The 27,790-nt window shown below is 52.8% G+C and overlaps 1 protein-coding gene and 1 non-coding gene across 3 annotated transcripts; one reads left to right on the top strand and one right to left on the bottom strand.

Annotated features, from left to right (window-relative positions):
• The first annotated feature begins 780 nt into the window (after window positions 1-780).
• Window positions 781-27,789, top strand: Erbb2 (erb-b2 receptor tyrosine kinase 2). Of its 2 annotated transcripts, none has more exons than XM_034505709.2 (27): window positions 781-1,025; window positions 9,449-9,600; window positions 10,274-10,490; window positions 11,774-11,908; window positions 12,249-12,317; window positions 12,477-12,592; window positions 12,732-12,873; window positions 14,413-14,532; window positions 14,785-14,911; window positions 17,134-17,207; window positions 17,290-17,380; window positions 17,499-17,698; window positions 18,181-18,313; window positions 18,403-18,493; window positions 19,083-19,243; window positions 21,885-21,932; window positions 23,079-23,217; window positions 23,298-23,420; window positions 23,586-23,684; window positions 24,027-24,212; window positions 24,349-24,504; window positions 24,619-24,694; window positions 24,930-25,076; window positions 25,403-25,500; window positions 25,651-25,839; window positions 26,058-26,310; window positions 26,442-27,789. In XM_034505709.2, the coding sequence occupies exons 1-27, from the start codon at window positions 953-955 to the stop codon at window positions 26,795-26,797; spliced, it is 3,771 nt and encodes a 1,256-aa protein (XP_034361600.1). In that variant the 5' UTR covers window positions 781-952; the 3' UTR covers window positions 26,798-27,789. The 2 variants fall into 2 exon arrangements, with proteins under 2 accessions (XP_034361600.1, XP_076791951.1); XM_076935836.1 differs by lacking the exon at window positions 781-1,025 and adding an exon at window positions 8,754-8,773.
• LOC117712119 (U6 spliceosomal RNA) lies at window positions 13,006-13,110 on the bottom strand. The gene has a single exon (XR_004607195.1). It is a non-coding gene; the product is annotated as a U6 spliceosomal RNA (small nuclear RNA).
• Window position 27,790: the final 1 nt, after the last annotated feature.

Genomic DNA, 27,790 nt, shown 5'->3' with positions numbered 1-27,790 from the left:
AGAAAGAAGTGGGCATGGGGCTGGAGAGATGGCTAAGCAGCTAAGAGCTGTGCTGCTCTTGCAGAGGTCCCAAGTTCGGTTTCCAGCACCAGAGTGGGCGGCACCCTGTAACTCCCGCTTCGGGGGATTCCCACTTCCTCTTCTGACCTCTGTGGACAACTCCACTTATGTGACACCATCATCACCCCCAAACCACATATGAACACACATAATTTGAAATAAAAATAAGTCTTAAAAACAGAAAAAAAATTAAAAAAGAAACAGGAGAAGCTGTTCTTCCAAGGATGAACAGAGATCCCCCCCCAATGTGACTGTCTCCTCCCAGTTCTGTGGGTTCCTCTAAGATCAGGCTGCAGATATCCAGAAGGATAGAATTGATTTCCCAGAGCGTCCTGGAAGTTACCAGTTAGACACAACACATCCTCTTCCCAGGCTGTCGATTTTACCTGAAGATGTACCGGCAGATCCATTATTTGATGTTGAGAGAGTGATGCAAACGTCCCAGGAGTGTTCGAGATAAAACCCGAGACTGCAAAGAGGGGTAAAGGGATGCTGTGCTTTTACGAAGTGGGTGAGAACTGGAAGCAAGCAAGCAAGTGAGGCGTCGGGGCACAGGGCGCGACGCACCCAGGCCTGCGCCGGGAGGGAGAAAGTGAAGCTGGGAGCAGCCACTCCCAGTCTTGCTGGAATGCAGTTGGAGGGGTGGGGGGGCGAGCCGGGAGCGCGCGGCTCCCAATCACGGGCGGCGGAGGAGGTGGAGGAGGAGGGCTGCTCGAGGAAGTGCGGCGTGAAGTTGTGGAGCTGAGATTGCCCGCCGCTGGGGACCCGGAGCCCAGGAGCGCCCCTTCCCAGGCGGCCCCTTCCGGCGCCGCGCCTGTGCCTGCCCTCGCCGCGCCCCGCGCCCGCAGCCTGGTCCAGCCTGAGCCATGGGGCCGGAGCCGCAGTGATCATCATGGAGCTGGCGGCCTGGTGCCGTTGGGGGTTCCTCCTTGCCCTCCTGTCCCCCGGAGCCGCGGGTACCCAAGGTGGGTCTTGGCTTGGGGAGGGCTCGGGCCGCTGCGGCTGCGCCCACGGGCGGCCGGAGCCGCGGGGCCCCGAGAGCTCTACGGCCCGGCGGTCCAGGGCGATGGGGCGATTCCGGCAGCCGGCGCCGCGGCCCGGAGGGGGATCTGAGCAGCTGGGGATGGGGCAGTCACTCGGAGGACCACACTGGAGGTCCGGACCGGCCCCTTCTGGCCACCCCGGAGTTTCTCCGGCTCCAGGAGACTCCGGGAACTCCTCGGGAAAGTTCCCTGAAACTGGTCGGAAAGTTTTCCTCCGGAGGGTGTGTGAAGCGCTGTGCGTGCGTGCGCCTGCCTCCCCCCTTCCGAGCCCCCTCACGCTTTCTCAGAGCTCTTCTAGTTGGCAGCCTCCGCCTCCGGACCGGACTGGGCAGGATGCCTTCGGGGTCCCCTCTGCCCCGCCCCTCCCCCTCCCCACCCCCCTTCGGCCCTTTGGGTTTAGTAAGCTACTCCAGCTTCCAGCGGGGTCGCCGTGGAGGGGGCGGTGGCGAAAGTAACCCGTCCTGTCGAGCAGGGAGGACCGAGTGGCGGGTCTGCAGTTGAGTTGCCTTTTGATGGTGTCTGGGATTTTGGGGAGCAGGGGGAGGGGCAGGCATTTGTTATGAACAGTCTCTCTCTCTCTCTCTCTCTCTCTCTCTCTCTCTCTCTCTCTCTTCTTTTTCTGTGCTGGGGATGAAACACCCCCACCCATCCTCCATCCCGGTCTTTCTACTACTGTGCCTTGTTTCTACCCCATAGCCCTGTTTTGAACAAATTTCCTTCTATAGAGCCAACTTCAGTACTGTGTGCTTTGGGATTCTAGGAAAGCTCGGATCTTGAAGGGTGGTCTTGGGTTTTTCCGGCTTCCATACAGTAAAGTGGGAAGGGTTCCTGGGCATTGGGGGGGGGGGGAGGGCATCGAAAAGAAGTAAGGTCAGCTAGGGGTAGACAGAGAGCTGGGTTGTGTCTTGTCTCTGTCTTCGTGTTGGGGGCTGGGAGGGTGACCCGGCAGTGTGTATACTGACCCATATGTCCAGTTCTACCATAAGCGTAAAAGCTGATAGTCACTCCGTGTGGGCCAGCTCTGCCAGGCTCCGTGGGTGGTGGTTTGCATGCATTCCTTCTTCAGTACTAAGAACAACTCCACAGTGGAAACATTAGTAGCTCTCTCATTGTCCCAGGGGGAAAACCTGTGCTGGGGAATAAGTGGTGGACCCCAGGCAGTGTGACCAGCCACATGCTATATGATTCATATGAAGATGAGTCTACCTGGAATGGTGGGGACACTGCTTCCTCAATCAGTGGGCTGTAGTGAAGATGCAGAAAACAGGTTCTGAGAGCAATAGATGTTCTCCAGAGCCCAGGGAGCCTGGAGGCTGGTGGGGTATCACCATCTGTGCCGCTCCCCCCAACTCCCTGCCCCCCCCCTTTCCTGTCAGTACACTGCTGTGCTTTCTATGGGATACCCTGTGTGTCTGAGGTGTTTATGATGGTTGTAGGTTCGTGCGTCCGGGTTTCTGTTGCCAAACAGCAGTCTCTCTGCTGACTTGGGGACACGGGATGAACTCTGCCCTCTCTAGGAGCTCCCTCAAGTACTGGGCTATATCTGTTGTAAACACTGCCTTGCTGAGGATGAAGTCTCCTTTCAGTTTCTCAGGAGGCCAGCCTTCCTTCTGACTTTCCGTTGAGAAGAGTGAGGGTAGGCCCGTCACCAGAGTTGGGGGTCTGCAGTTGGCCAGGAGTGGCCCTGTGCTGTAGAGCTGGAATATGAGGGGTCTGCTCTCCAGACAGGGAGTGGAGGACTGCTGAGCCTTCATCCCTTCAGATGCACTGCTGGGTGCAGAGGGACAAGGCAAAGTTTGTCTTGCCAGGAGTGGTTGAACAGGTAGTGCACCATCAGCTGCCTCTAGCTCCAGGTTCTAGCCCAGGACGGTCTTGGGCAGGTGGGTAGGGGAAAGGCGATCTGGGGAGGCCCAGAGTCAAGATGTTGCTGGGCTCCTTGGTACTCAAGGTTTTATAAAACACAATAAACACAGGTCTGCAACTTTAACTTTTGCAGGGTTCATTCCTATTTCAATTCTAGTATGATTCTCTCCAAGCCCTTCCTACGTTTTGCTATACGGGGACTAAATAGATTCATTCCTCTTGCAGAGGACCTGAGTCTCAGGTCTCTGCTCTCACCAGGTGGCTCACATCCATCCACTTCTAGGAGATTTGAATTCTGACCTCCACAGGCACCAGGCATGTGTGTAGTGCACACACAAGGGTAGGCAGGATACTCACAGACATCGAATAAAATAAATCCTAACAAGAAAAAAAAAAAAAAGAAAAATATATTGCATTTCAATCAAATGGAAAGACTTTCTCTTTCCTCCTGTAATTACCCAGATCCTTCTCTAAACACTTCTCTCCTGTTTTAAAAACTTCTCTGTGTTTCCTCCACGGCAGATCCTTTTCCATAGATGGCTTTGTGTCCTCTCTGCACTGTCCTGTGAAGCAGGTGTACAGATGAAAAAAGACTCTACCTCAGAGAAATGAAAAGACTCCTGAGGGGAGCATTTAGAGGTGGTCAGAGTTTTAGTTATCAAACAGGAATGGTCTGGAAAAGCCTTGGGGCAGCCAGGCTTTTTCCACACACAGGAAAAATTTTCCTCTGTTACTCAGAATGGCCTTCCTAGCCCCTATGCCATGCTGGAGAAGGTGCCCGGAGATGGGGACCTGAGATGCCTTCCTGACGGCAGAGTTACATTCCTTTGTATCCAGGACATGCTAGCCTTTCTCTTGGGCCCTTGTAGCAATGCCAGGGGTGGAGGGCAGGGAGGTGCAGAGACCCCTAGGACATACAGGCTCGAGGGAATGATGTGGGCAGGAAATTGATGGGGCCCCGGGCTGGGAGGCAGAGGAGGGCCCTGGAAGGTGTGTTTGCACACACCTGGACTGATCTAGGAGACTCCCTTTACTGTCTCCTATGGAGAGCTCTCAGTGGTCTCGGAGAGTGACAGTTCTGTGATTTCCTAGGCCACCAGTCAGGCAGAGGATGTGTGTGTGTGTGTGTGTGTGTGTGTGTGTGTGTGTGTGTGTGGCCTCTGTCCTCAGCAGTGGTTAGGGAGTGAGCCTTAGTGTGTGTGTGTGTGTGTGTGTGTGTGTGTGGGCTCTGTCCTCAGCAGTGGTTAGGGAGTGAGCCTTAGTGTGTGTGTGCGTGTGTGTGTGTGTGTGTGTGTGTGGTGTGTGTATGTGTGTGTGTGTGTGTGTGTGTGTGCTCTGTCCTCAGCAGTGGTTAGGGAGTGAGCCTTAGTGTGTGTGTGTGTGTGTGTGTGTGTGTGGCCTCTGTCCTCAGCAGTGGTTAGGGAGTGAGCCTTAGTGTGTGTGTGTGTGTGTGTGTGTGTGTGTGTGTGTGGTGTGTGGTATGTGTGTGTGTGTGTGTGTGTGTGGTGTGTGGTGTGTGTGTGTGTGGGGGGGTGGCCTCTGTCCTCAGCAGTGGTTAGGGAGTGAGCCTTAGTGTGTGTGTGTGGTGTGTGTGTGTGTGTGTGTGTGTGTGTGTGGGCCTCTGTCCTCAGCAGTGGTTAGGGAGTGAGCCTTAGTGTGTGTGTGTGGTGTGTGTGTGTGTGTGTGTGGGCCTCTGTCCTCAGCAGTGGTTAGGGAGTGAGCCTTAGTGTGTGTGTGTGTGTGTGTGTGTGTGTGTGTGTGTGTGTGTGTGGGCTCTGTCCTCAGCAGTGGTTAGGGAGTGAGCCTTAGTGTGTGTGTGTGTGTGTGTGTGTGTGTGTGTGTCTCTGTCCTCAGCAGTGGTTAGGGAGTGAGCCTTAGTGTGTGTGTGTGTGTGTGTGTGTGTGTGTGTGTGTGTGGCTCTGTCCTCAGCAGTGGTTAGGGAGTGAGCCTTAAAGCTGATGTTTGGGCCCTGCAGGTCTGTTTACAAAGCTTCCTTGTGTTTACAGAGCGCTTCTCTTCCTCATCTCCTTTAATGCTCAGGGCCCTCTGAGGGGAGTGAGAGTTCTTTTTTGTTTTTGTTTTTGTTTTTGTTTTTAGAGATAGGGTTTCTCTGTGTAGTCCTGGCTGTCCTGGAACTCACTCTGTAGACCAGGCTGTCCTCAAACTCAGAAATCCGCCTGCCTCTGCCTCCCAAGGGAGTGAGAGTTCTTACCACCAAATTGAGGTCAGTAAATATTCACTGAGGGGCCAACTAAGTCACAGTCTCTGTTGGGCTTAGAGATCAGCCTTGTTTAGCCTCTGCCATGGAGGTCTGAGTGCATCCTCTCTGTAGCCCAAGAGTAGCTGAACTAAGGTTCTGGACAAAAGACCTGGAGATTAGACTCTGCTCTGACACCAGCTTCTAGACTAGAGCAGGTGTGTGTGGCAAGGGAGCCCTGGTGTCACTTGAGTGAGCTCTGGCCTCTGACCTGATTGGGGAGATTTGGGGATGTAGGTAGTTTCCTGGCAGGGTTTATGAACACCAAGGGAAATGTTGGCTTTCACACTGTGAGCAAGATAGCATCTGGGGGCCCAGGATGCAGGAGGTCCTGGGTTTTCTCCTCAGTGCTGGAAGTGAAGACAAGAAAGAACACAGCTGGGGCTGAGGTCCAGTTGGGACACAAGAACCCACGTGAGAAGCTCAAAGCTGGGGCTAAACTTTGATTACCAGTGTTCAGCAGGAGGGACTCCAAGGACTGGGGCCAGCTCTGAGCAGAGGAATGGACACTTGTCCCTTTCAGCTTGGAAGGTCTTCACTAGATGGTGTTCACACTCATTCATTCACTCCCTCAGGAGATGTTTGTCCAGCATGCATTGTGTTTGTGTGCTGTGGCCTTGCACTGTGATGGTCCTGCTTCTTACTGCTTTTGTCTCCGAGAGTTGGACAACAGGGTTTCTGAAGGGACACCTGTCCTGGAGGCAAAGAGCATCCCTGTAGAATTAGAGCCTTTTGCCCCACCCTGAAATTCTTGGGACAGGATGGTTGTGGGGGCCACTGTCAGAGTTGGTGGGAAGAGCACAGTAAAGAGTGAGGAGTGGGAGGCAGTCTGAGACTTGGAAGGGGTCCAAAGGCTTTCTTGGCCGTATGTCAGCATGGTGTGTGTGGGGGGTGTGTCAGCTGGCAGCTTCTAGCTCCCCTGGAGGAGGTCTCAGGGTACCAATTTTCCCACTTGTCTACAAACACTTTAAGACTCTTACTCAGGCTGGGCAGTGGTGGCGCACGCCGGATTTCTGAGTTGGAGGCCAGCCTGGTCTACAGAGTGAGTTCCAGGACAGCCAGGGCTACACAGAAAAACCCTGTCTTGAAAAACCAAAAAAAAACAAAAAAACAAAAAAAACTCTTACTCAAACCAACCACAAATCAGATAAACAAACTGGCTAGTGGGGTGTGGCTGCCACTCTTTCTGACCTTCTGCCTAGCCCAGCCACCCTGCCCTGCCCAGCCATCCTGCCCTGCCTGAGCCTGTGTGTTTATTGGTCTCATTGGAGAATTATTGTGTTATGTTTGTGGGGTGTGTGTCATTGGTATGTGCGTGTAAGTGTGTGTATGTATAAATATATATGTGTATGTGTGTATGGTATGTATGTGTGTGTGTAGTGGTGTGTATGTGTGTGTTTAGTATGTCCATGTATGTTGTGTTTTATGGTGTGTATGTGTGTATGGTGTGTCCATGTATGTGTATGTATGTGTGTTGTGTTCCTGTATGTGTATGTATGTGTGGTATATATGTGTGTGTGTGTGGTGTGTTCATGAATGTGTGTGTATCTGTGTATGTGTGTGTTGTGTCCATGTATATGTGTGTGTTGTGTCCATGTATGTGTATGTGTGTGTATATGTATGTTGTGTCCATGTATGTGTGTGTGTTGGGGGTGTCCATGTTGTATATGTGTGTGTGGTATGTCCATATGTGTGTATGTATGTGTGTTGTGTCCATGTATGTGTATGTGTGTATGTGTGTGAGTCTATGTGTGTTATGTCCATGTATATGTATGTGTGTGTCCATGTATATACGTGTATGTGTGGTGTGTCCATGTATGTGTATGTGTGTGTGTCTATGGTGAGGTTTAGTGGAAGGATCGGGGATCTTTGGCAAACCTGGATTCAAATCGCCACTCTGTCACTCTGATGCTGTAGTTCTGGTCTAGTTTGTGTTGCTGGAATTAGAACTCGGGGCTTTGTGCACGATCTGCAAGAGGTTTACTGCTGTACCTGTGCTATGATCTTGGAAGGATCAGTTTCCTTCTTTGTAAAATAGAGGCAGCAGCCCAGTCTCTGAAGTAAGTATACAGTAGGCACTCAGCCCAGTCTCTGAAGTATACAGTAGGCACTCAGCCCAGTCTCTGAAGTATACAGTAGGCACTCAGCCCAGTCTTTGAAGTATACAGTAGGCACTCAGCCCAGTCTCTGAAGTATACAGTAGGCACTCAGCCCAGTCTCTGAAGTATACAGTAGGCACTCAGCCCAGTCTCTGAAGTATACAGTAGGCACTCAGCCCAGTCTCTGAAGTAAGTATACAGTAGGCACTCAGCCCAGTCTCTGAAGTAAGTATACAGTAGGTACTCAGCCCAGTCTCTGAAGTATACAGTAGGCACTCAGCCCAGTCTCTGAAGTATACAGTAGGCACTCAGCCCAATCTCTGAAGTATACAGTAAGCACTCTGCTCAGTTACCATGGTGTTTGCTATTGTTTCCCTTTGCTTGGCTGCCACAGTTGGTGTCCCTTCCCCTTGGAGATGGGGCAGCAGAAGGCCGCAGGGGATAAACTGCCACAGAGGGTGGGCCTCCAGGCCAGCTCTGCCATCCCTGTCCCCAGCGAGGCTGGACCTGGGATCTGGGCCTGGGGACAGCTGTGCGTCTAAGCAGCTGAAGCTTCCATGTTGGGGGAGGCCCCGGCAGCAGGGCGTTATTTTAGGCTTGCCTGCCACCCCTAGCTCCCGTTTCTCCTGGGAGCCTTGTGTTGGGGGGCGGGGGGGTGAGCAAGAAGACAGAGGGTGGGGTGCAAGTGGGTGCGGTATGGGGTGGGTAGGCCTGGCTGTCTCCCCTCCATCCAAGAGATGAGCCTTTGAGTTCTATTTCTGTCCCTTCCCATCCTCCCTCCTTGCTTCCTCCCCTATCTTCCTGGAGGGGTGAGAAGAGACTGTCAACTAGAAGGCATCCGATTGGTGCCACTGAAGGCAGCCTTTGCCACACAAGCCCTCCTCAGATCCAGAGGCGAGAAGATGACTAGGATTTGACTTTAGCCAGGACAGCAGGACTCCCACTGAAGTCCGATTCCAAAACTGATCACTGTACCGTCTCTTGAATCTGCACCCAGTCACTGGAAGGCCAAGCGGTAACCAATAGGGAGTCTCTCTCAGCAGCTCAGGCACCTGTGAGCCTGTGTATATGAAGACAACCTCCGCCTGCCCCCCCCAGCCCCCGCCCCCCCTCCAACCTCCCAGGCAAGACACACAAGGTGATTCATCTTCTCACCCGGGCAGAAAAACAAGTTCAACTGGACACTTTAATCTCTCCCCTGCTGGCAGGCTTGGTGCCAGCTGCTACCTGGAGCCCTCTAGCTGAGGGGCAGCTTCTCCTATTTGAGGACTTAATGGGAGGAATGGCACACCAGCCTGAGGGTCAGACTGGCTAGGAACAGCAGTGCATCTTGGGGGACCCCTTTGACTGATAGTTGGCACTGGACAGGTACACAGTAGTGTGCCCTCGTGGCAGGAGTTTCGTGGCAGACCTTCTGCCAGCTGCTTCTGGAGTCTTGCCCCAGGAGGAGGGTGAGTGCAAGAACGTGTGGGGAGTCTCGCCCTGGTCAGGATCTGTAGCCAGGTCCCCTAGCTGGTGTCCTAGGCTTTTCTTCTTCATGTGGATGCTCTTCAAGGTGCTCTACAATGATGACCAGACCTCTGGCTGCCCCCATGTCCCAGCAATGACTCCAGCCAATCCTGTTTGCCATGTTTTGGGTAACACTGTGGGGGCAGCTGTCCTGATCACGGAAGTTGACATGTGGATGTGTTGCACTGGCAGGAGAATACCCTGAGTTTGTGTGCGTGGGAGACACATGGGGGTATCCAGAGGGGTCTGATTCATCATCGCCTCTCTTCGGGGATTTTTCACCCTCAGTTCTGGGACAAAGGGAGGCTTTCTTTGCCTGCTGAAACCCAGTATGGGTGGTAAGCCCCAAAGGGCTGACACATTAGGGCCCCTCTGGCTGCCCAAGGTGGCCCTGCTACAGGGGCTTTCTCTCCAGTTTGCCGACTCTTTCCCAAACAGAAGAGCATTCTGCTTCAGGCCCTGTGGATGCAGGGGTGTGGGAGGAAAGGCTGTCAGCCATCCATGCTTTCTCCCTGTCTGAGGTGACATGACTCCAGGGAGAGAGTGTGGAGGAGGTGACCAGATTGGAGAGGGTCACGGCCAGTGTCCTGACCCACATCCTCCCTCCCTTCCCTCAGTGTGTACCGGCACAGACATGAAGCTGCGAGCTCCTGCCAGTCCTGAGACCCACTTGGACATGCTCCGCCACCTCTACCAGGGCTGTCAGGTGGTGCAGGGCAACTTGGAGCTTACCTACCTGCCTGCCAATGCCAGCCTCTCATTCCTGCAGGTGAGACCGGGCCCTGCCGAGCCTCCCGAGTCGAGATGTGTGAGGAAAGGAGAACCCCTTCTCTGTATTCTCTCTCTTGTGGTTCCTCAATCAGGAGTGACTTTCTGGTAGCTACTTAAAAGCTACTCCCTCTGCAGTGACTGGCCGTGGTCCAGGTGTCCCCAACACTATTCCTTTAGGGCTGTAAGTTCCAGGCCCAGCCCTGCAGATGTGGTCTAGACCCTTAACTTCAGGCCTCAATTTCTCTGTATATTGGACTAGCAGACATCCTGGCCCACCATTGTGAAGAATGCTAGAGGATCTTTATGAGGGAGGTTATACGTAGGAGAGAAAGGAGTCTGGCCTGCTGGGTTGTAGTCACAGGCCCTGGAGTAAAGCCTCAAGGAACAGACATGGGTCTGTTAAATCACAGACGCCATCTTGTACAGGCCCTCCTTTTCAAAGATGATACTGAGATGTGCAGAGAGGTGGGACACTGGCTTATCAGTCCTGATCAAACTGACGAGAATCTGATGAGGCCAGTGAGGAATAGCCTAGGGCTCAGGGCTGCTCAGTGGTCAGTGGGGCCTTGCAGGACAGAGCCCCAACCCTGGATTACCCTTAGGCTTTACCGGGTGCAGGTGCTTCTCAAGCCCAGGGCGCCTCACCATCCATCCCCTGCCCTTCCCGCCAGGACATCCAGGAAGTTCAGGGATACATGCTCATCGCTCACAACCGAGTGAAGCACGTTCCACTGCAGAGGTTGCGCATCGTGAGAGGGACCCAGCTCTTTAAGGACAAGTATGCCTTGGCTGTGCTAGACAACCCAGATCCTTTGGACAACATCACTACTGCTGCCCCAGGCAGAACCCCAGAAGGGCTGCGGGAGCTGCAGCTTCGAAGTCTCACAGGTGCTTTAGCTGCCATTGCGAGCGTTTCCTGGTTCTTGGTTGCTGACTAAGTCATTCTGGCTGTGGAGGGGCTCTGTGAGGATTACAAGTAATGGTTCCCTCAGGCTCCATGCAGGCAGGCTGAGCCTCCTCAGGCTCCATGCAGGCAGGCTGAGCCTTCCCCTCTTCACCCCTGTGAAGATTAGAAAAAGAAGGTTGCACAGTGGCTGAGTGTCAGAGTGCTTGGTTAGCGTGTGCATGGCCCTAGGTTTGATCCCCTCCCTCCTCTTCAAGAAGATGCAGCTTGCATCAAGTTCACGATTTCACTATTAGAGATCAGGCTGTTTTTTTCACTCCATCTTGGCCATGTCAGAGTGAACAGCCTGTGGAATTGTATGTGATAGTGCCGAGATGACGGTGTCCCAATTAGGATTCCTGGTGCTTTGCATGCTGGATCCCACAAGCTACAGACGTGGAAATCCTGCTACTAAGCCTTCAAGTGTTTTGTTTTGTTTTTGTTATGTTTATTTTGGTTTTCTGGTTTTGTGATTTGGAGACATGCTCTCACTACCTAGCCCAGGCTGACCTTGATCCCAGAGCAATTCTCCTGCCTCAGCTCCCTAGTGCTGGAATGCCAGGCAGGTCACCACTAGCCTTCTTCATTCAGTGTTAGCCTCACTCCACAGGGGAGAAGTCCAAAGCACACAGAGGAGCAATGACTTGTCCAAGGTCACACAGCCAGTCTGTGGGTCACACAGCCAGTCTGTGGGTCACACAGCCGTCTGTGGGTCACACAGCCAGTCTGTGGGTCACACAGCCAGTGTGTGGGTCACACAGCAGTCCGTGGGTCACACAGCCAGTCGTCTGTGGGTCACACAGCCAGTCATCTGTGGGTCACACAGCCAGTCGTCTGTGGGTCACACAGCAGTCTGTGGGTCACACAGCAGTCTGTGGGTCACACAGCCAGTCTGTGGGTCACACAGCCAGTCTGTGGTGGAGTGGGATTTCAGAATTCAGGGACATTTTTTGTTGTTCTTGTGCTGGGGATTGATCCTAGGATCTGGGGCAGGATGGCTGTTTGCTCTGCCACTGAGCTATACCCCTGCCTCAGAACCTCTGTTTACCCCCCACAGTGAGCACAGGGTGAGTCCCTGTCACATGTGAGCTCCCAGTCACATGAACATTCCCCTCTGTGGCCCCTTTCCTAGTCCCCACTTAATCCCATGTGTGGCTGGCTCTTGCAGGGAAGGCAGGCGCCCCCCGAGGGCAGTCAGGAGGGGGTTGACTATTTGTCTTTTCCACAGAGATCCTGAAGGGAGGAGTTTTGATCCGTGGGAACCCTCAGCTCTGCTACCAGGACATGGTTTTGTGGAAGGACGTCTTCCGCAAGAATAACCAGCTGGTTCCTGTTGATGTGGACACCAGCCGTTCCCGGGCCTGTAAGCCATGTCTATGGGATAGCCCACCTGACCCAGCCACTCCCCCCCCCCATTTCTGTTCTTGCTCAGGCCACAGGGTCGCCTCCCTGCCTGTAGGCAGGACCTCCACCTCCTGAGGCCTCTTTCCTTTTTGGGTCCCCCCTTCCTGTGCATCTGCGCTTGGCTCTGCCTGTTCCTCCGCCACCATTCGCTTTTCCCTGCTTCCCTCTCAGCGCTCCCCTTCTCTCCCTGCTTCCCTCCTTTGCTGCCTTTCTCCTCTGGGCTTCCCTCCCTCACTGCTTCCACCCCCTTTCCCTGTCTCCCTTCCTTACTGTCTGTCTCCCTTTGCCTCTGTCCACAGGTCCACCTTGTGCCCCAGCCTGCAAAGATAATCATTGTTGGGGTGAGAGCCCTGAAGACTGTCAGATCTGTGAGTCGGAGGAGGGAACCCCTGTGTCTAGGGGGCGGGAGGCTGGCTGGGAGTAGCAGAGTGACTGACTTACTTGGGAGATGTCTCCCAGAAGGCGGTGGTGCTGAGGGTCTGGTGCCCAGGCTCTACCCAGCCCTCATTCTGTCCTTTCACCAACAGTGACTGGCACCATCTGTACCAGTGGCTGTGCCCGGTGCAAGGGCCGGTTGCCCACTGACTGCTGCCATGAACAGTGTGCTGCAGGCTGCACGGGCCCCAAGCATTCTGACTGCCTGGTATGTGCCTCTCGCTCCTGTGCCCCCTGGGCCAGTCCTCCAGGATGCAAGGGGTGGGCATCTTTCCTGGCACTGCCCTGATGCCATTGGCGCACAGGTGGAAACATCACAGTGACCACCAGCGGCCTGTCTCTGCCAGGCCTGCCTCCACTTCAATCATAGCGGTATCTGTGAGCTGCACTGCCCGGCCCTGGTCACCTACAACACTGATACCTTCGAGTCCATGCCCAACCCTGAGGGTCGCTACACCTTTGGTGCCAGCTGTGTGACCACCTGCCCCTGTGAGTACTGGGGATGCCTGGGTCGGGGGAAGGTGGCTGGCATAAAAGGGAGCATGTCGCCAGTATTGTGTGCCCCTTAGAGGCACACATGATTCTCAAGTCTGGGTGACTTATTCTTTTCCTTTTCTCTCTTTAAATACGGAATGCTTCACGAGTTTGCACACTGTCCCTGCTCAGGGGCCGTGCTAATCTTCTCAGCATCACTCCATTTTAGTGTGTGTGCTGCCGAAGCCAGCACCTTACTTTTTTTAATTTTATTTTATTTTTATTTTATGTGCGTGCCTGTTTTGCGTGGGTGCATGTCTGTGCACCGTGTGGTTAAAAGAGAGGGGATCAGATCCCTTGGAACTGGAGTTAAGGGTGGCTGTCAGCCCCCCAGGTGGGGGCTGAGAACTGAACCTGGGTCCTCTGCAAGAGCCATCTCTCTAGCTCTTGCCAATTTCTTGTTTTGTTTTAGGCTGGGTCTGTGTAGTCCTGGCTGTCCTAGAACTTGCTGTGTATAGCAGGCTAGTCTCAAATTTACAGAGAACCTCCTGTCTCTGCCTCCCAAGTGCTCCACCTCACCCATCTCCCCCAGTCCCCTTTTACAGTCAGGGTCTCATGTAGCTTAGCCTGGCTTGCCTTGAACTTACCACAGAGCCAAGAATGACACTGAACTTCCGATCCTCCTGCCTTGCCCCTGCCCAGGGCTGAGATTACAGGTGCATGCCACCACTCCGAGGTTTTTGCCTCATTCTGTTTTAGAGACTTGGGAGCTGGAGTGCTGGATTTGAAACGTGTCCCACACTGTTGAGTAGTCTTTCCACTTTCCTCTTGCTGGGCCTCAGTTTCTTCACCTGTAGAAGTGAAGGGGCACTGTTTGTCCCATCCTAATAATTGTGTAACATCTGAATGAGTTAATATTTGTGAATCTTTGAGAGCAATGTCTAGTCTGTACTAAACACTCTTTTAAATGTGTCTTGTTCCTCCGTCTGTGTAGAGTAGGGCTTCGTGTGGCAGTAACCCTAAGCACTGTGGACACTTAGGGACTGGACTTGAACCTGGGAACCCTGTTTTCCTTCCTCTTATGAGAAGTGGAATGGGGCCTTTAGGGTCTGGCTATGCTTCTCTTTGGTCAGGGTGAGAGCACAAAGTGTGTGTGGGGGGTGCAGATTGTTTGGTTCAAGTTCTGGTTCCTGGGTGGCACAAACCTGCCACCCTGACACTTGGAAAGTAGAGGTGGGGGCTTAGGGGTCCAAAGTCATCCTCAGCTGCATAGTGAGGACTCCTTTAAAAAAAATCCAGTTCTGTTACTTAGTAGCACAACGATGGGGGTGATTTGTATAACTCTGTGCCCTGATTTCCCTTTTTGCAAAATGCAAATAGCAGTGTTGTCCACATAGGAGTGTAGTCGGGGCAAATGACTGTCCTGAGTTCAGATGCGCAGAAAGGGCCTTCCAGGATTGGTGGGTGGGTTGTGGTCTTAGAACGAGGCAGAGGCATCGTCGTCTTGATCGTGGTTGGCTGGGCACATGGATGTGTATTCCCAAATCTGTACAGACAACTACCTCTCTACGGAAGTGGGATCCTGCACTCTGGTCTGTCCCCCAAATAACCAGGAAGTCACAGCTGAGGACGGAACCCAGCGGTGTGAGAAATGCAGCAAGCCGTGTGCTCGAGGTACCCACCCCACTCCAAGACCAGATATGGCTCCAACCGCCATCCCAGCCTGGTCCACCCAACTCGTGCTTAGACTCCTCCTGCTGTCGTTGTCGTTGCCTACCCTGCCCCGCTCCAAATCAGTCTCCTGAGTTTCTCTTGTCAGCTTGTCAGCGTAGGGAAGAGGCTTGTCACTTCACGAGGGGACAGCAGACAGGTCTCTGGTGTGCCATGTGGTGCTGAGGTGGCCCCTTTCCCCGCCCTTTCCTTCAGTGTGCTACGGCCTGGGCATGGAGCACCTTCGAGGGACAAGGGCCATCACCAGTGACAACATCCAGGAGTTTGCTGGCTGCAAGAAGATCTTTGGGAGCCTGGCATTTTTGCCAGAGAGCTTTGATGGGTAAGGGTTCAGCGTGGCCTGAGGTGGTGTCAGGGAGGACCCAGAGTCTGAGGCAAGAATCCACAGGAGGCAGGTGGGAGACCAGAGGGAGCCAGAAACATGGAGTCGGAGGTTCCTTGTATAAATGTCATTGAATCCATAGGCAGGGATATAATGTGGTGATCAAACCATCTGGAGGGGGACACTGTTAAAGTTGTGTGTCTTCCACCAGGCCTTCTGTATATTGGTGGACACAGAGTGGCAGCTTTGACCAGAGGAGGTAGTTCATGGAAACTGCCATGCACCCCTTGCTTTGGAGAACTGCTCATGACAGTTTTTGTTGGTGCCTCTTTTTTTTTTTTTTTTTTTTTTTTTTTTTTTAAATTATGTTCATTGGTGTTTTACCTATATGTATGTCTGTGTGAAGGTGTCAGAAGCCCTGGGACTGGAGTTACAGATAGTTGTGAGCTGCCATGTGGATGCTGGGAATTGAATCTGGGTCCTGTGGAAGAGATGCCAATGCTTTTATTTGTGAGCCATCTCTTCAGACCTCAAGCTGGCTAATTCTTACAATAGCTGCAGAACGGGAGGCAGCAAAGACAGGCAACAGAACCCAGACTTGGGTTTGAAACCTACCTCAGTCAGTCTGTCTGTCTCTGTCTCTTGTTGAGGACCACTCGGCCCCACTTTGGGGATCAGAATGTCCCGGACTGCTCTGCTGCTCAGGTCCAAGAGTCAGGGTCTAGCAAGAGAGAGAGTGGGGGGGGGGGGGAAGAAGGGGAAGAGACTCGAAGAATAGAGACAAACCAGAGGGTCTGTAGTCAAGTCTCGCTTACTGTCTCCCATAGACAATATTCACACCTCCTATTGACACTATTACAAGGAAATCCTGGGTATTTATAAGCACAAGCAGGAGAACACAGGTGAAGACATTACACCATGTGCACCATGCAGCTGGGGTCACTAAACAGCAAAACAAGCGATGTGGGATAAACAAGATGGTTGTCAGAGTGTGCTCAGCTGTTGTAGGCTGTTGAAAAACAAGTCTCTATCAGGGTATATGGCTCGAGATGGCTGCAAAGTTGATAGCCGCTTTCTGCTTAAAGTCGGCTCCCAACAGTCTCTGTCTCTGTGACTGTTATTCTCTCTCTCTTTCTGTATTTGTGTCTGTCTGTCTGACGGCTATTCTCTCTTTCTGTATCTGTGTGTCTGTGTGTCTCTGTCTGTCTATCTGACTGTTATTCTCTCTGTCTGTCTGTGCATATGTCTGTGTTCAAAGGACAGTTTCAGGTGTAACTCCTCAGGAGCCATCCACCTTGTTTTTCAAAATAGGGTCCCTCTTGGCTGGAGCTCACTAAAACAGGGTACAGTGAGGACCAGGGCACCCCAGGGATTGTTTTGTCTTTACCTCTCCAGTGCTGGGATGTTTACAAGCTCAGTATCACACATGCTGCTCCTGCTTTCTCCTCTTCCTCCTCTTCTTCTTCCTCCCCCTTTCTCCTCCCTTCTTCTTCCTCTTCCTTCTCCTCCTCTTCTTCCTCCTCTTCTTCCTCCTCTTCTTCCTCTTCCTTCTGACAGGGTTTCTCTGTGTAGCCCTGGCTGTCCCAGAACTCACTCTGTAGACCAGGCTGGCCTCCAACTCAGAGATCTGCTTGCTTCTATAGGTGCTGTGATGACAGTCCTATGCCCAGCTTTTTTATGTGGTTCCTTTCTGGGTATTGAACTCAGGTCCTCATGCTTGTTTGGCAGAGGCCTACTGCTTAGCCTCCTTGCCTTCTCCTCTCCTTTTGTGCCTCGTGTGTAAACTGAGGACCATCACGGCTCTATGCTCAAGGTGGTTATAAAGTCTGACATAAAGTTAATATTTAGAAAGTTAAAGTTAATGCTTAGAACAGATGCCCAGCGCCCCCTGTGTTTGTATTTTAGAATCTGCAGCGATCAGGGTTTTATGTATCACTGATGGATACTGGGTCATTTTCTGATGTCTTTCCTACAAACAGTTCAGCTTATTTACGCCTCTGACAACTGAAGCCAGTGTCTGTGCAGCACAGACCGCAAATAAGACTTCTAGACCAAAGGACACAAATACTGCTCTGCCAGACTTTGACCCTAGGCTTTGAGTCTCGGGATGGGAAGAGCCAACTTTGACAGGCTTTAAGTGAAGGCATCTGTGGGGGAGGGGGGAGTTGTTTGCCAAGACCTTCTGGGGCTCCTGCCCCACCAACTCCTCCTGATCCCTCTAGGAACCCCTCCTCTGGCCTTGCCCCGCTGAAGCCTGAGCAACTCCAAGTGTTTGAAACCCTGGAGGAGATCACAGGTGGGCTGTCTGTCTGTCCTTCTCCACGGGAGCTAGGAGTTCCGGACCTTTCTACATACCCAGCCCCCTCCTCTGCCTGCAGGTTACCTATACATTTCAGCATGGCCAAAGAGCCTCCATGATCTCAGTGTCTTCCAGAACCTTCGGGTCATCCGGGGACGGATTCTCCATGAGTAAGTGTGGGAGGGAGAGAGCCTAGGAGGCCTGGCTACATACCCATGTGGTCCCTTGGTGGCCAGAAAATGGGCCTAGAGTGGTGCCTTCTCGTGACTGGAAACCCCATTTCCACAGTGGAGCCTACTCATTGACACTACAAGGTTTGCACATCCACTGGTTGGGGCTGCGCTCACTGCGGGAGCTGGGCAGTGGACTGGCTCTCATTCACCACAACGCCCGCCTCTGCTTTGTGCACACTGTACCTTGGGACCAGCTCTTCAGGAACCCGCACCAGGCCCTGCTCCACAGTGGGAACCGGCCGGAAGAGGAATGTGGTAAGACAGAAAGCCCAGCACTGAGGGTCAGTATAGAGGAGTCTCAGCAGCCTCCGGCCACAGCCTCCTGCAGCCTGTGCAAGCCTCATGCCCTCATGCCCTGTTGTTGTTGTGGTTGTTTGGAGACAGGATCTCACTATGTAGCCCTGGCTGTCCTGGAACTCACTATGTAGACCAGGCTGGCCTCGAACTCACAGAGGTCCCCCTGCCTCTACCTCCCAAGTGCTGGGATTAAAGGCGTGAGCCATCATGCCTGGCTAGAGGCCTGTTCTTCACTTGCCTATGGATGGCTTAGCCTTGAGCATGGCTTCCAACTGTGTCCTTGCATGCTGCCAGGCATCCATCCCTTCCCTGTTTCTTGAACCTACTTGTCCTGACCGATCCCTAACCCTTCAGCCCAGAGTCATGCTCATAGCCTTCTTCCTTAGACCTGAGTCTCTCCAAACACTTCTGTCTGTCTGCTGCTTTTCTCCTCACTGCAGGTCTCGAGGACTTGGTCTGTAACTCACTGTGTGCCCATGGGCATTGCTGGGGGCCAGGGCCCACCCAGTGTGTCAACTGCAGTCAGTTCCTCCGGGGCCAGGAGTGTGTGGAGGAGTGCCGAGTATGGAAGGGGTATGAATTGCAGAGGAGTGGGTGGCTGGAGGGGTACTTGGGGCCTCCGGCTCCACCCTAGCCCCTTACTATACCCACCTCTCTCACAGGCACCCCAGGGAGTATGTGAGTGACAAGCACTGTCTGCCATGCCACCCGGAGTGTCAGCCTCAAAACAACTCAGAGACCTGCTTTGGATCGGTGAGGTGCTAGTAGGCTCACGGCTGGGGGATGGGGCCAGGTGAGGAACCAGCAGGTAATATTCCCAGAGAAGGCTTCCACTCAGGCCTGGAAAGCAGGAGCAGGGAAGGTCAGGGAGGCTGGATCGGAGACTGGGGACTGCTCACATTGTGCTGACTCTGGGCTACCCCTTCTTGCTATTGACACTGGAGTCCTTTCAGGCTGGGGCAAGGTTCCAAGGAGGCCTGTGTCCTTGGCTGTGGCTAACACTAAGGACCAAATGCAGGCCCTGTTTCCAGCCTCAGTTTTCAGTTCTCTAAGGTGAATGTTGCAATAGTCCCTCACTGGTTGGGGTGTGGTGAGAACAGAATTAAATAGGATCTGGCACAGTGCCCAAGCATGGACTAAAACCTTTGTACATAATGGCTGTCAATTGTCACACCTTAGGGAACGCACGTCCCTCTCTGGGTGCCTCCACTTCCTTGTAAAGAGCAGGGATGTTTACTCCAGGAACAGGGAGGCAGTGTGTCTGATTTGGGGACACAGGCCCGATCCTCCTGCTATAGGGATGGCATCCCTACATCCTCACAAACCCTTCCTCTCTATCCAGGAGGCTGATCAGTGCGCAGCCTGTGCCCACTACAAGGACTCATCCTTCTGTGTGGCTCGCTGCCCCAGTGGTGTGAAACCAGACCTCTCCTACATGCCCATCTGGAAGTACCCGGATGAGGAGGGCATATGCCAGCCGTGCCCCATCAACTGCACCCACTCGTGAGTGGAGGGAGTGGAGTCTTTTCTGTAGAAAGGAGAGTCTTCATGATGGGAGCCCCTTTAGAGCTCTAATCATGAAAAGGGCATAGGTCTACTTTCACTTACATTGAAATGTGATTTTTATATCTCTCTTCTAATTACAAAAAAATAACACATTAGGGTCTGGAGAGGTGGTCAAGAGCACTTGCTGCTGTTTCAGAGGGCTGGAACTTGGTTCCTAACACACACTTCAGGAGACTTGTGATTGCCTGTTAACTAACTTCAGGAGATCTTATGTCTTTTCTCTGTACACACACACACACACACACACACACACACACACACTTAGACACATACATGTAAATAAAGTTAAAAATAACACATTAGGGGCTGGCAAGACGGCTCAGTGAGTAGAGGCACTTATTCAAAAGCCTAGTGATTTCAGTTAAGTCTCCAGGACCCACATGGTGGAAGAAGAGAACTAACTCCCAGAGGTTGTCCTCTGACCTCCACGGGTGTCATGGCACATGCGTGCCTTCCAAGAGTGCACACACACATGCAAATAAATCAGTGTAACTAGAACAAATTTGTACAATAGTGCATTAAAAATACATAAGATATAAAATAATACTGCTGGCAGTTCTACTGTGAATACTTTGAACTGTTTCCCCAGCCCCCTAGTGCTAGAGTTTGTGTACATATATGTGTGGAGGTCAGAGAACAATCTGAAGGAGCCAGCTGTTCCCTTCCACCATATGGGTTCAAGGAATTGAATGTAGTTGTCAGGCAGTTGTCAGGTTTGGTGGCAAGTACCCTTACCTGCTGAACCATCTTGCCAACTACCAACGTGACTGCTTCTTGCTTTTAGGAGTGTGTGTGTATGTATGTGTATGTTTATGGAGTTTCTATTGCTATGATAAACACCACAGTCAACAGTAACTTGGTGGGGAAAGAGTTTATTTAACTTTTTTTAATGATATAATGATTTATTTATTTTATGTATATGAGTACACCATTGCTCTCTTCAGAAACACCAGAAGAGGACATCAGATCCCATTACAGATGGTTGTGAGCCACCATGTGGTTGCTGGGAATTGAACTGAGGACCTCTGGAAGAGCAGTCAGTGCTCTTAACCACTGAGCCATCTCTCCAGCCCAAGTTTATTTAACTTATACCTCCACATCACAGTCTGATCCAGGGAAGTTGGGGCAGGAACTCAAGATAGAAATCTGGAGGCAGGAGTTGACGCAGGGGACGCAGAGGAACTCTGTTTCCTGGCTTGCATGGCATGGCTTGCTCAGCCTACCTTCTTACAGTAGTGCATTGGATCACCAGCTCGGGTGCCCACCAGGACCTGTGCCTTCCCATAGCATTCATCAATCAAGAAATGCACCATGGTTTGCTCACAGGCCCGAATGGTGCAAACATTTTCCCAGTTGAGGTTCCCTTTTCCCAAATGGTAACAGCTGATGTCAAGCTGACATAGAAATCGTCAGTGCAGACTGTTGTGCCTGCGTGGAGATCTGTCTGTGCCTTGTGTAGGCCAGAAGAGGCAGTCGGATCCCTTGGACCTGAAGTTACAGAGGGGTGTGAACCGATATATGGGTGCTGGCTTATCAAACCTAGGTCCTCTGGAAGAGCAGCCAGTGCTCTCAGTTCCTAGCCATCTCTCCAGTCCTCCCCTCTCTTCCTCTCCCTCCCTCTCCCCCTCTCCTCTTCATTCCAGATAGGGTTTCTCTTTGTGCCCTGGCTGTCCTGGAACTAGCTTTATAGAACAGGCTGGCCTTGAATTCAGAGATCTGCCTGCCTCTGCCTCTGAGCGCTGGGACCTCATTTCCTAATACAACACAACTCTTCCCTTTCTGCATCCTTCCCTACACCCGCCTGCACCTCCATGTACCCCTGGTAAACGTCTCTCTTCATAGCATGTCACTCGGTACTGGCCCTGTTTGACGGATATTGCTCTTGCTTGCCTATTTATTTATTTTATCTTGACCACAGTTTTCCCTCCCTCCCTCCTTTCCTCCCAGTCTCCCCAACCCCCAATCCATTCTTCTCCTATTTCCCCTCAGAAAAGGGCAGGCTTCCCATGGATATTGACCAGGCATGGCATATCAAGTTGCAGTAAGACTAGGCACCTCCTCTTCTAGTAAGGCCTGATTTTTTTTTTTTTTTTAACAGTTCATTGCTGTTCAGCTTCACGCACAAAGGGGCATCTGTGTGCATGCCTTCTTGTGACCTGGTGTTGGCATGGTAGTACCAACTGTTGATGCAGAACTGTTGATATTTTATTGCTTGGTTGGTGGAGATAGATGCCAGGATCTTGTACACCCTTTCCCACTAAGCTATGGCCCAGCCCCTGCGTGTTTAATAGGTCTTGTCAAACTCTTCTCACATGTACCATATACCCTAGGCCTCTTTCATGGAGGGAATAGCTGACCTTCCCGCTGTAATAGTGCCCTGCTTCCTGCCCAGCACAAGAAGTTACAGGAATGCAGGGGAGGTGGGTTCCCAGCCTGAAGAGGGAATCTTCTTGTGGACTGGTACAGAGCAAATTGGTGACCTGGAGCCCAGTTTCTGCTTGTCACATGGGAATAATCCTACCACACCTATCCCTGGAGGCTGTTCCCAGGTTTGATGATGGCATTCTCTCTTCTGCAGCTGTGTGGACCTGGATGAGCGAGGCTGCCCAGCAGAGCAGAGAGCCAGGTGGGCCTGAGCCCCAGAGGTACCCCTGTACCCCCCCCCCCCGACTCCTTCATTGGCCTCGGTGGTCAGTAATGAAGAGAGAGATTACCCAGAGTGCTGCACATTGCCTCTCTCCTTAGCCCATTCTTTCTCTATTGATTTTTGCTTCAACAAGTGGATTCAGATCTGTTCAGAATGCTGTGGGATAAGGGATGTTGGGAAATGTAGTTCCCTAGGGACGCAGGCCAGGTTCAAGCTCCTAGAACTGCAGAGTGCAGTAGCAGCATGCAGAGCCTCAGAGTATTCCAGCTGGGCAGCTAGAAGCGCCCAGGATGGGGGGTTGTGCTTTCTTTGCACTTGGGTGGAGAGTCAGGAAAATCTAGGGTGCCTAAGAGCTCTCTGCTGTGTGTTGTGAGCCACACCAGTGCAGAAGAGGTATATATAAACTGAAGCCATGAGGTCCAGATCTGGAGGGCAGGGGAGGATTCTTGACCCCTGGGGCCACAGGACTCTGGTTTGCCAGAGGAGAGCTTTAGAAAAGAGAAAAGCAGTCTAGGGTATACTCTAAAGAGCTGCTGTTTGCCTGTGAGGCAGGCATTAGATGCTGGCTATAACAACAGGCCTCGTGCAGGGCCAGATGGGGCTTAAGTGAGCAAGGATGAGAAGAATGTGTTCTGCCTGGACATGGTGGCAGACACCTGTGATCTCAGCACTTAGGAGACTGAGGCACGTGGATTTTGAGTACAAGGCCAGCCTGGGCTTTATTGTGAGGTAGCCTCAAAACTAAGTATGCCAACAAATAATGGTCTGATGAATAACAGGGACCCTGTGTGTGACCCAAGAGGAGTTGAATTATAGCTGACTACATCATGGAGAAATAAGGATCCTGGGAACTTGGGGGCAAGAGCTGCAAGGCACAGAAACCATGGCTCCTTGAAGAATGCTTTGCTAGTACCTGAGAGTCTTGGGGGTACATATTACTGGACCTCATTTCATGTGTGGCAGAACCCCCTGGGTTAATCTGCACAGTGCAGATTAACAAGGTCTTTGGTGGATTTTTCTCCTGTGAAGTTTTTGAGCCAAGGAACATTCCTGTCCCTTCATGGGGTCTCTTCAAGCTTCCTCCTCAGACTAGTCCCCAATCTCTGATTCTGGCTTTGTTTCCAGCCCGGTGACATTCATCATTGCAACTGTGGTGGGCGTCCTGTTGTTCCTGATCATAGTTGTGGTCATTGGAATACTAATCAAACGAAGGCGACAGAAGATCCGGAAGTATACAATGCGCAGGCTGCTGCAGGAAACTGAGGTGAGGCGTGGCGAGGGCCCTCTCGTGCCCCCTGGATTTGCAGCTTGCTCAGCACTCACCCCACCACCCTCTCGGTCCAGCTAGTGGAGCCGCTGACGCCCAGTGGAGCCATGCCCAACCAGGCTCAGATGCGGATCCTAAAGGAGACGGAGCTAAGGAAGGTGAAGGTGCTTGGATCAGGAGCTTTCGGCACTGTCTACAAGGTCAGGAGGGACCAGGTTCTGGCATGGGTGGATCTAGGGGAGGGGCATGGTCAAGAGACGAGTGGGCCAAGCTGGAGGCTGGGGAAGGCTACTCCTCAGTGGCTTGCTAGGGACCAACTAGATCTGGAGCACAGGCTTGATCCAAGTCCTTTTCTGTTTGCTCAGGGCATCTGGATCCCAGATGGGGAGAACGTGAAAATCCCTGTGGCCATCAAAGTGTTGAGGGAAAACACATCTCCTAAAGCTAACAAAGAAATCCTGGATGTAAGCCCCTCCCCCTTGGGAATGTGAGGACCCCCCCAAACCCTCTCCTTTGGGATTGTGAGGAGCCCCCTTTCATGCTTTCCCTTGGGATTATGAGGAACCTCCTCTTTACCTTCTCTCTTGGGAATGTGAGGAGCCCCCCTTTACCGTCTCCCTTGGGAATGCGAGGAGCAGATCTGGGCTGCTTTTTCTTCACTGGGGTTTGAGATGGACACCCCTAAACCTTGACTCTTAATCTTCCTAGTCCGGAGGTCCTGGTTGTAGCTGGGAAGGGATGGGTGAGGGTCTCGGGGAGAGGGTGGAAGTAGGTGGTTTCCTGAATCCCTGTTCCCTTGTCCGCAGGAAGCGTATGTGATGGCTGGTGTGGGTTCTCCATATGTGTCCCGCCTCCTGGGCATCTGCCTGACATCCACAGTGCAGCTGGTGACACAACTTATGCCCTATGGCTGCCTTCTGGATCATGTCCGAGAACACCGAGGTCGCCTGGGCTCCCAGGACCTGCTCAACTGGTGTGTTCAGATTGCCAAGGTATGTGCTTTGGGGGTTGCTGGCTCTGTAGATCCTTTGGGTGCAAATCTCTGCCTTCATTTGGGGCTGGGATGAGGTAGGAGTGTCCCTAAAGTGAGATTTAGACTCCTGTTCCACACTGGTACCCTCTGTCCAGGGGATGAGCTACTTGGAGGATGTGCGGCTTGTACACAGGGACCTAGCTGCCCGGAACGTGTTAGTCAAGAGTCCCAACCACGTCAAGATCACAGACTTCGGGCTGGCACGGCTGCTGGACATTGATGAGACAGAATACCATGCAGATGGGGGCAAGGTTGGAGGAGGGAGAGGTGGGGTGGGCTGGACTGGTATCTGGCCTTTGGGGGAACTTGGAGAAGGGTCACTTCCCCACCATACCCAGTCAGGACTTCTTGCTCTGCATTCCCAGGTGCCCATCAAGTGGATGGCATTGGAATCTATTCTTAGACGTCGGTTCACCCATCAGAGTGATGTGTGGAGCTACGGTGTGTGGAGGCGGTGGAGGGCTGGATGAGTAGCCAAGGCGGGGTGGGATACAGGCAGAAGAATGAGTGTGGGGATGGAGGGAAGAGGAGGAAGGTTGTTTCTGTCTATCTTGTGTGGTCTTGTGGCCACCTGGGGAGTGAGGAGACTGGGTAGACCTTACCTCTTGGCACAGCCCCTCCCTTTGCACACCCAGACTTCCTCTGTTCCCCTACCCCTGATGCCTGTCTGTTCTAGGTGTGACTGTATGGGAGCTGATGACTTTTGGAGCCAAACCTTACGATGGGATCCCAGCCCGGGAGATCCCTGATTTGCTGGAGAAGGGAGAACGCCTACCTCAGCCTCCAATCTGCACCATCGATGTCTACATGATTATGGTCAAATGTGCGTGGTGGGGCTGAAGCGCCTGTGTGTGAGCACTTACAAGCTGGGGGATAAAAGACTGGGATGCCAATGGGCTTGTGTCCTTAAAGGAGCCTCCGAGGTCTTTACCTATTCACAGTGGAAGACCTGTAAGAGGACAGCTGTTGAGAGGAGAGATGCCACTTTAAAAGGGGGACCCTAGAAATGCTCCAGGGTTCTGCCTCAAGACCCCAGAGTCCAGTTGTGCTCCGCCATGTGAGGACTTTCAGCTTAGCCTGTGTTGTCTAGGCCAGGCTGGTCCTCAGACTGGCCCTGGGACAAGAATACTCAACTTTCTCCTGCCCTAGGTTGGATGATTGACTCTGAATGTCGCCCAAGATTCCGGGAGTTGGTATCAGAATTCTCCCGTATGGCGAGGGACCCTCAGCGATTTGTGGTCATCCAGGTACTAGGCCTTCACACACCATTCCTGCTTTGACAGCATCCTCCCTCCGGCAGAGTTAGCCCCCACCTCTAGCCTAAGCTTGGTGAACCCTTCCAGGGAACTAAACACCAGGCTGGGAGGGCTGTCACCTTGTGTCTCCTTCCTTCCTAGAATGAAGACTTGGGCCCATCCAGCCCCATGGACAGTACCTTCTACCGTTCACTGTTGGAGGATGATGACATGGGTGATCTGGTAGATGCTGAAGAGTATCTGGTACCCCAGCAGGGATTCTTTTCCCCAGACCCTGCCCCAGGCACAGGGAGCACAGCCCACCGCAGACACCGCAGCTCCTCAACCAGGGTCAGTGCCCATCTCGGAATAGGGGCGGTCCTGCCCTTTGAGCTCCCCTACCTTCACCTTTCCTGAAGATTCCATTACCATGGCTGCTTTCCAACCCTTGGGACCCCATTCTCTCAATCACCGCTCCCACTCACTGTGACCTGTGTTTCTCTCCTGGGGCCCTGTTGTCCCCTCCCAGACCTTTGGCTAGCTCTCATCATGACCCTCTCTTACCCCAGAGTGGAGGTGGTGAGCTGACACTGGGCCTGGAGCCCTCGGAAGACGAGCCCCCCAGATCTCCACTGGCTCCCTCGGAAGGGGCTGGCTCCGAAGTGTTTGATGGTGACCTGGCAGTGGGGGTAACCAAAGGGCTGCAGAACCTCTCTCCACATGACCTCAGCCCTCTACAGCGGTACAGCGAGGATCCCACACTACCTCTGCCCCCTGAGACTGATGGCTATGTTGCTCCCCTGGCCTGCAGCCCCCAACCTGGTATGGAACCCAGGCCTGAGAGATTGGGAGGAGAGGGGAGTTGAGAATCCTCAGGCCACACCCACTAAGGGGCAAGGGCGGGGCAGGCATATCTTGGACCCTTTCCCTAACAACTTCTCTTCTCTCCTCAGAGTATGTGAACCAGCCAGAGGTTCGGCCTCAGCCTCCCTTGACCCCAGAGGGTCCTCTGCCTCCCGCCCGCCCTGCTGGTGCTGCTCTAGAAAGACCCAAGACTCTCTCTCCTGGGAAGAATGGAGTTGTCAAAGATGTTTTTGCCTTTGGGGGTGCTGTGGAGAACCCTGAATACTTAGCACCCAGAGAAGGGACTGCCTCTCAGCCCCACCCTTCTCCTGCCTTCAGCCCAGCCTTTGACAACCTCTATTACTGGGACCAGAACTCCTCGGAGCAGGGGCCTCCACCAAGTACCTTTGAGGGGACCCCCACTGCAGAGAACCCTGAGTACCTAGGCCTGGATGTACCAGTATGAGATCACGTGTGCAGATAGATGTCCTGTGCCTTCAGGGTGAGCAAGGCCTGACTTGTGGTCTCCACCGCCACAGAGCAGGGAGAGGGTCCTCTGACCACATTACATCCACAGCAGACAGCTATGCCAGGAACCTGTCCTACAGAACCTTCCTTGCTGTTTGAATCCTGAGTGGTTAAGAGGGCCCTGCCTGGCTGGAAGACAGCACTGGACAACCACAATGGATTACAGACCTTGGCCTGACAGACTCTAGGGTCCACTGGGTATCATGGCCATGGCTCCTTACCTGGCCTGGCTCTCTTGGTTCTGACTCTTGGTTCTGAGGCCTGAGGGAAGCTCAGCCCAGAAGGAAAGAAGCCCCAAGGGAATATCCTGGGACCAGGACACTCCACTAGGACTGAGACATGTGCATCCCAAGAAGGGGGCAGCACTTGCATCCAGAGGTCTTTGTACAGAGTGTATTTTGTTCTGTTTTTACTTTTGTTTTTTGTTTTTTTTTAAAGATGAAATAAGGACCCAGTGGGAGAATGGGTGTTATATGGAAGTTAGCAAGTGGTGTCCCTCTTTCTCCATTTGCAATGAGATTTGTAAAATAGCTGGGGCCCAGCCTATGTCTGGGAGTGGTCCCGGGCCAGACCGTATCGCTCACCTGACACACAGCTCCTCCTGCAATCAGCGTGTAGAGATTTTCCAAAAGTTTGAGACGCTTTGGCTTTGGGGCTGAGGGACTGGGAAGTTAGGATTCCTTTCTGAAGATCCTTTGGCAACAGGATCATGCACCACTGGACACACGCATTCCAAGGCCACCCCCACAATGGAGTTCTTTCCTCCCAGTGGGAGAGTGGAGCCTGAGGAGAGCACTGTCATGTGATTCATTTTCCTTGCCTTGGAAAGAAGCGTCTGTCCAGGAGAACCCCACCCACTAGGTGTTAATGGCCAGACTGACCTGTGCGCTCCCCCACAGGATGGACATAAACACGCACCAGTTGACACAAG

The sequence above is a fragment of the Arvicanthis niloticus genome, chromosome 6 (assembly GCF_011762505.2).
Source record: "Arvicanthis niloticus isolate mArvNil1 chromosome 6, mArvNil1.pat.X, whole genome shotgun sequence".
In the NCBI taxonomy this organism is placed as follows: domain Eukaryota; kingdom Metazoa; phylum Chordata; class Mammalia; order Rodentia; family Muridae; genus Arvicanthis; species Arvicanthis niloticus.
Note: the sequence above shows the minus strand (reverse complement) of the source record. Positions and strands in the feature narration are given on the sequence as shown.

What these genes read in the sequence shown, in the direction of transcription:
- Erbb2 (XM_034505709.2), top strand. Translation starts at nt 953, where the DNA reads ATGGAGCTGGCGGCCTGGTGCCGTTGGGGGTTCCTCCTTGCCCTCCTG. An exon ending in CCAAGCATTCTGACTGCCTG is followed by an intron (nt 12,593 to 12,731) that starts GTATGTGCCTCT and finishes TGTCTCTGCCAG; the next exon opens with GCCTGCCTCCACTTCAATCA. An exon ending in CCGGCCGGAAGAGGAATGTG is followed by an intron (nt 17,699 to 18,180) that starts GTAAGACAGAAA and finishes TCCTCACTGCAG; the next exon opens with GTCTCGAGGACTTGGTCTGT.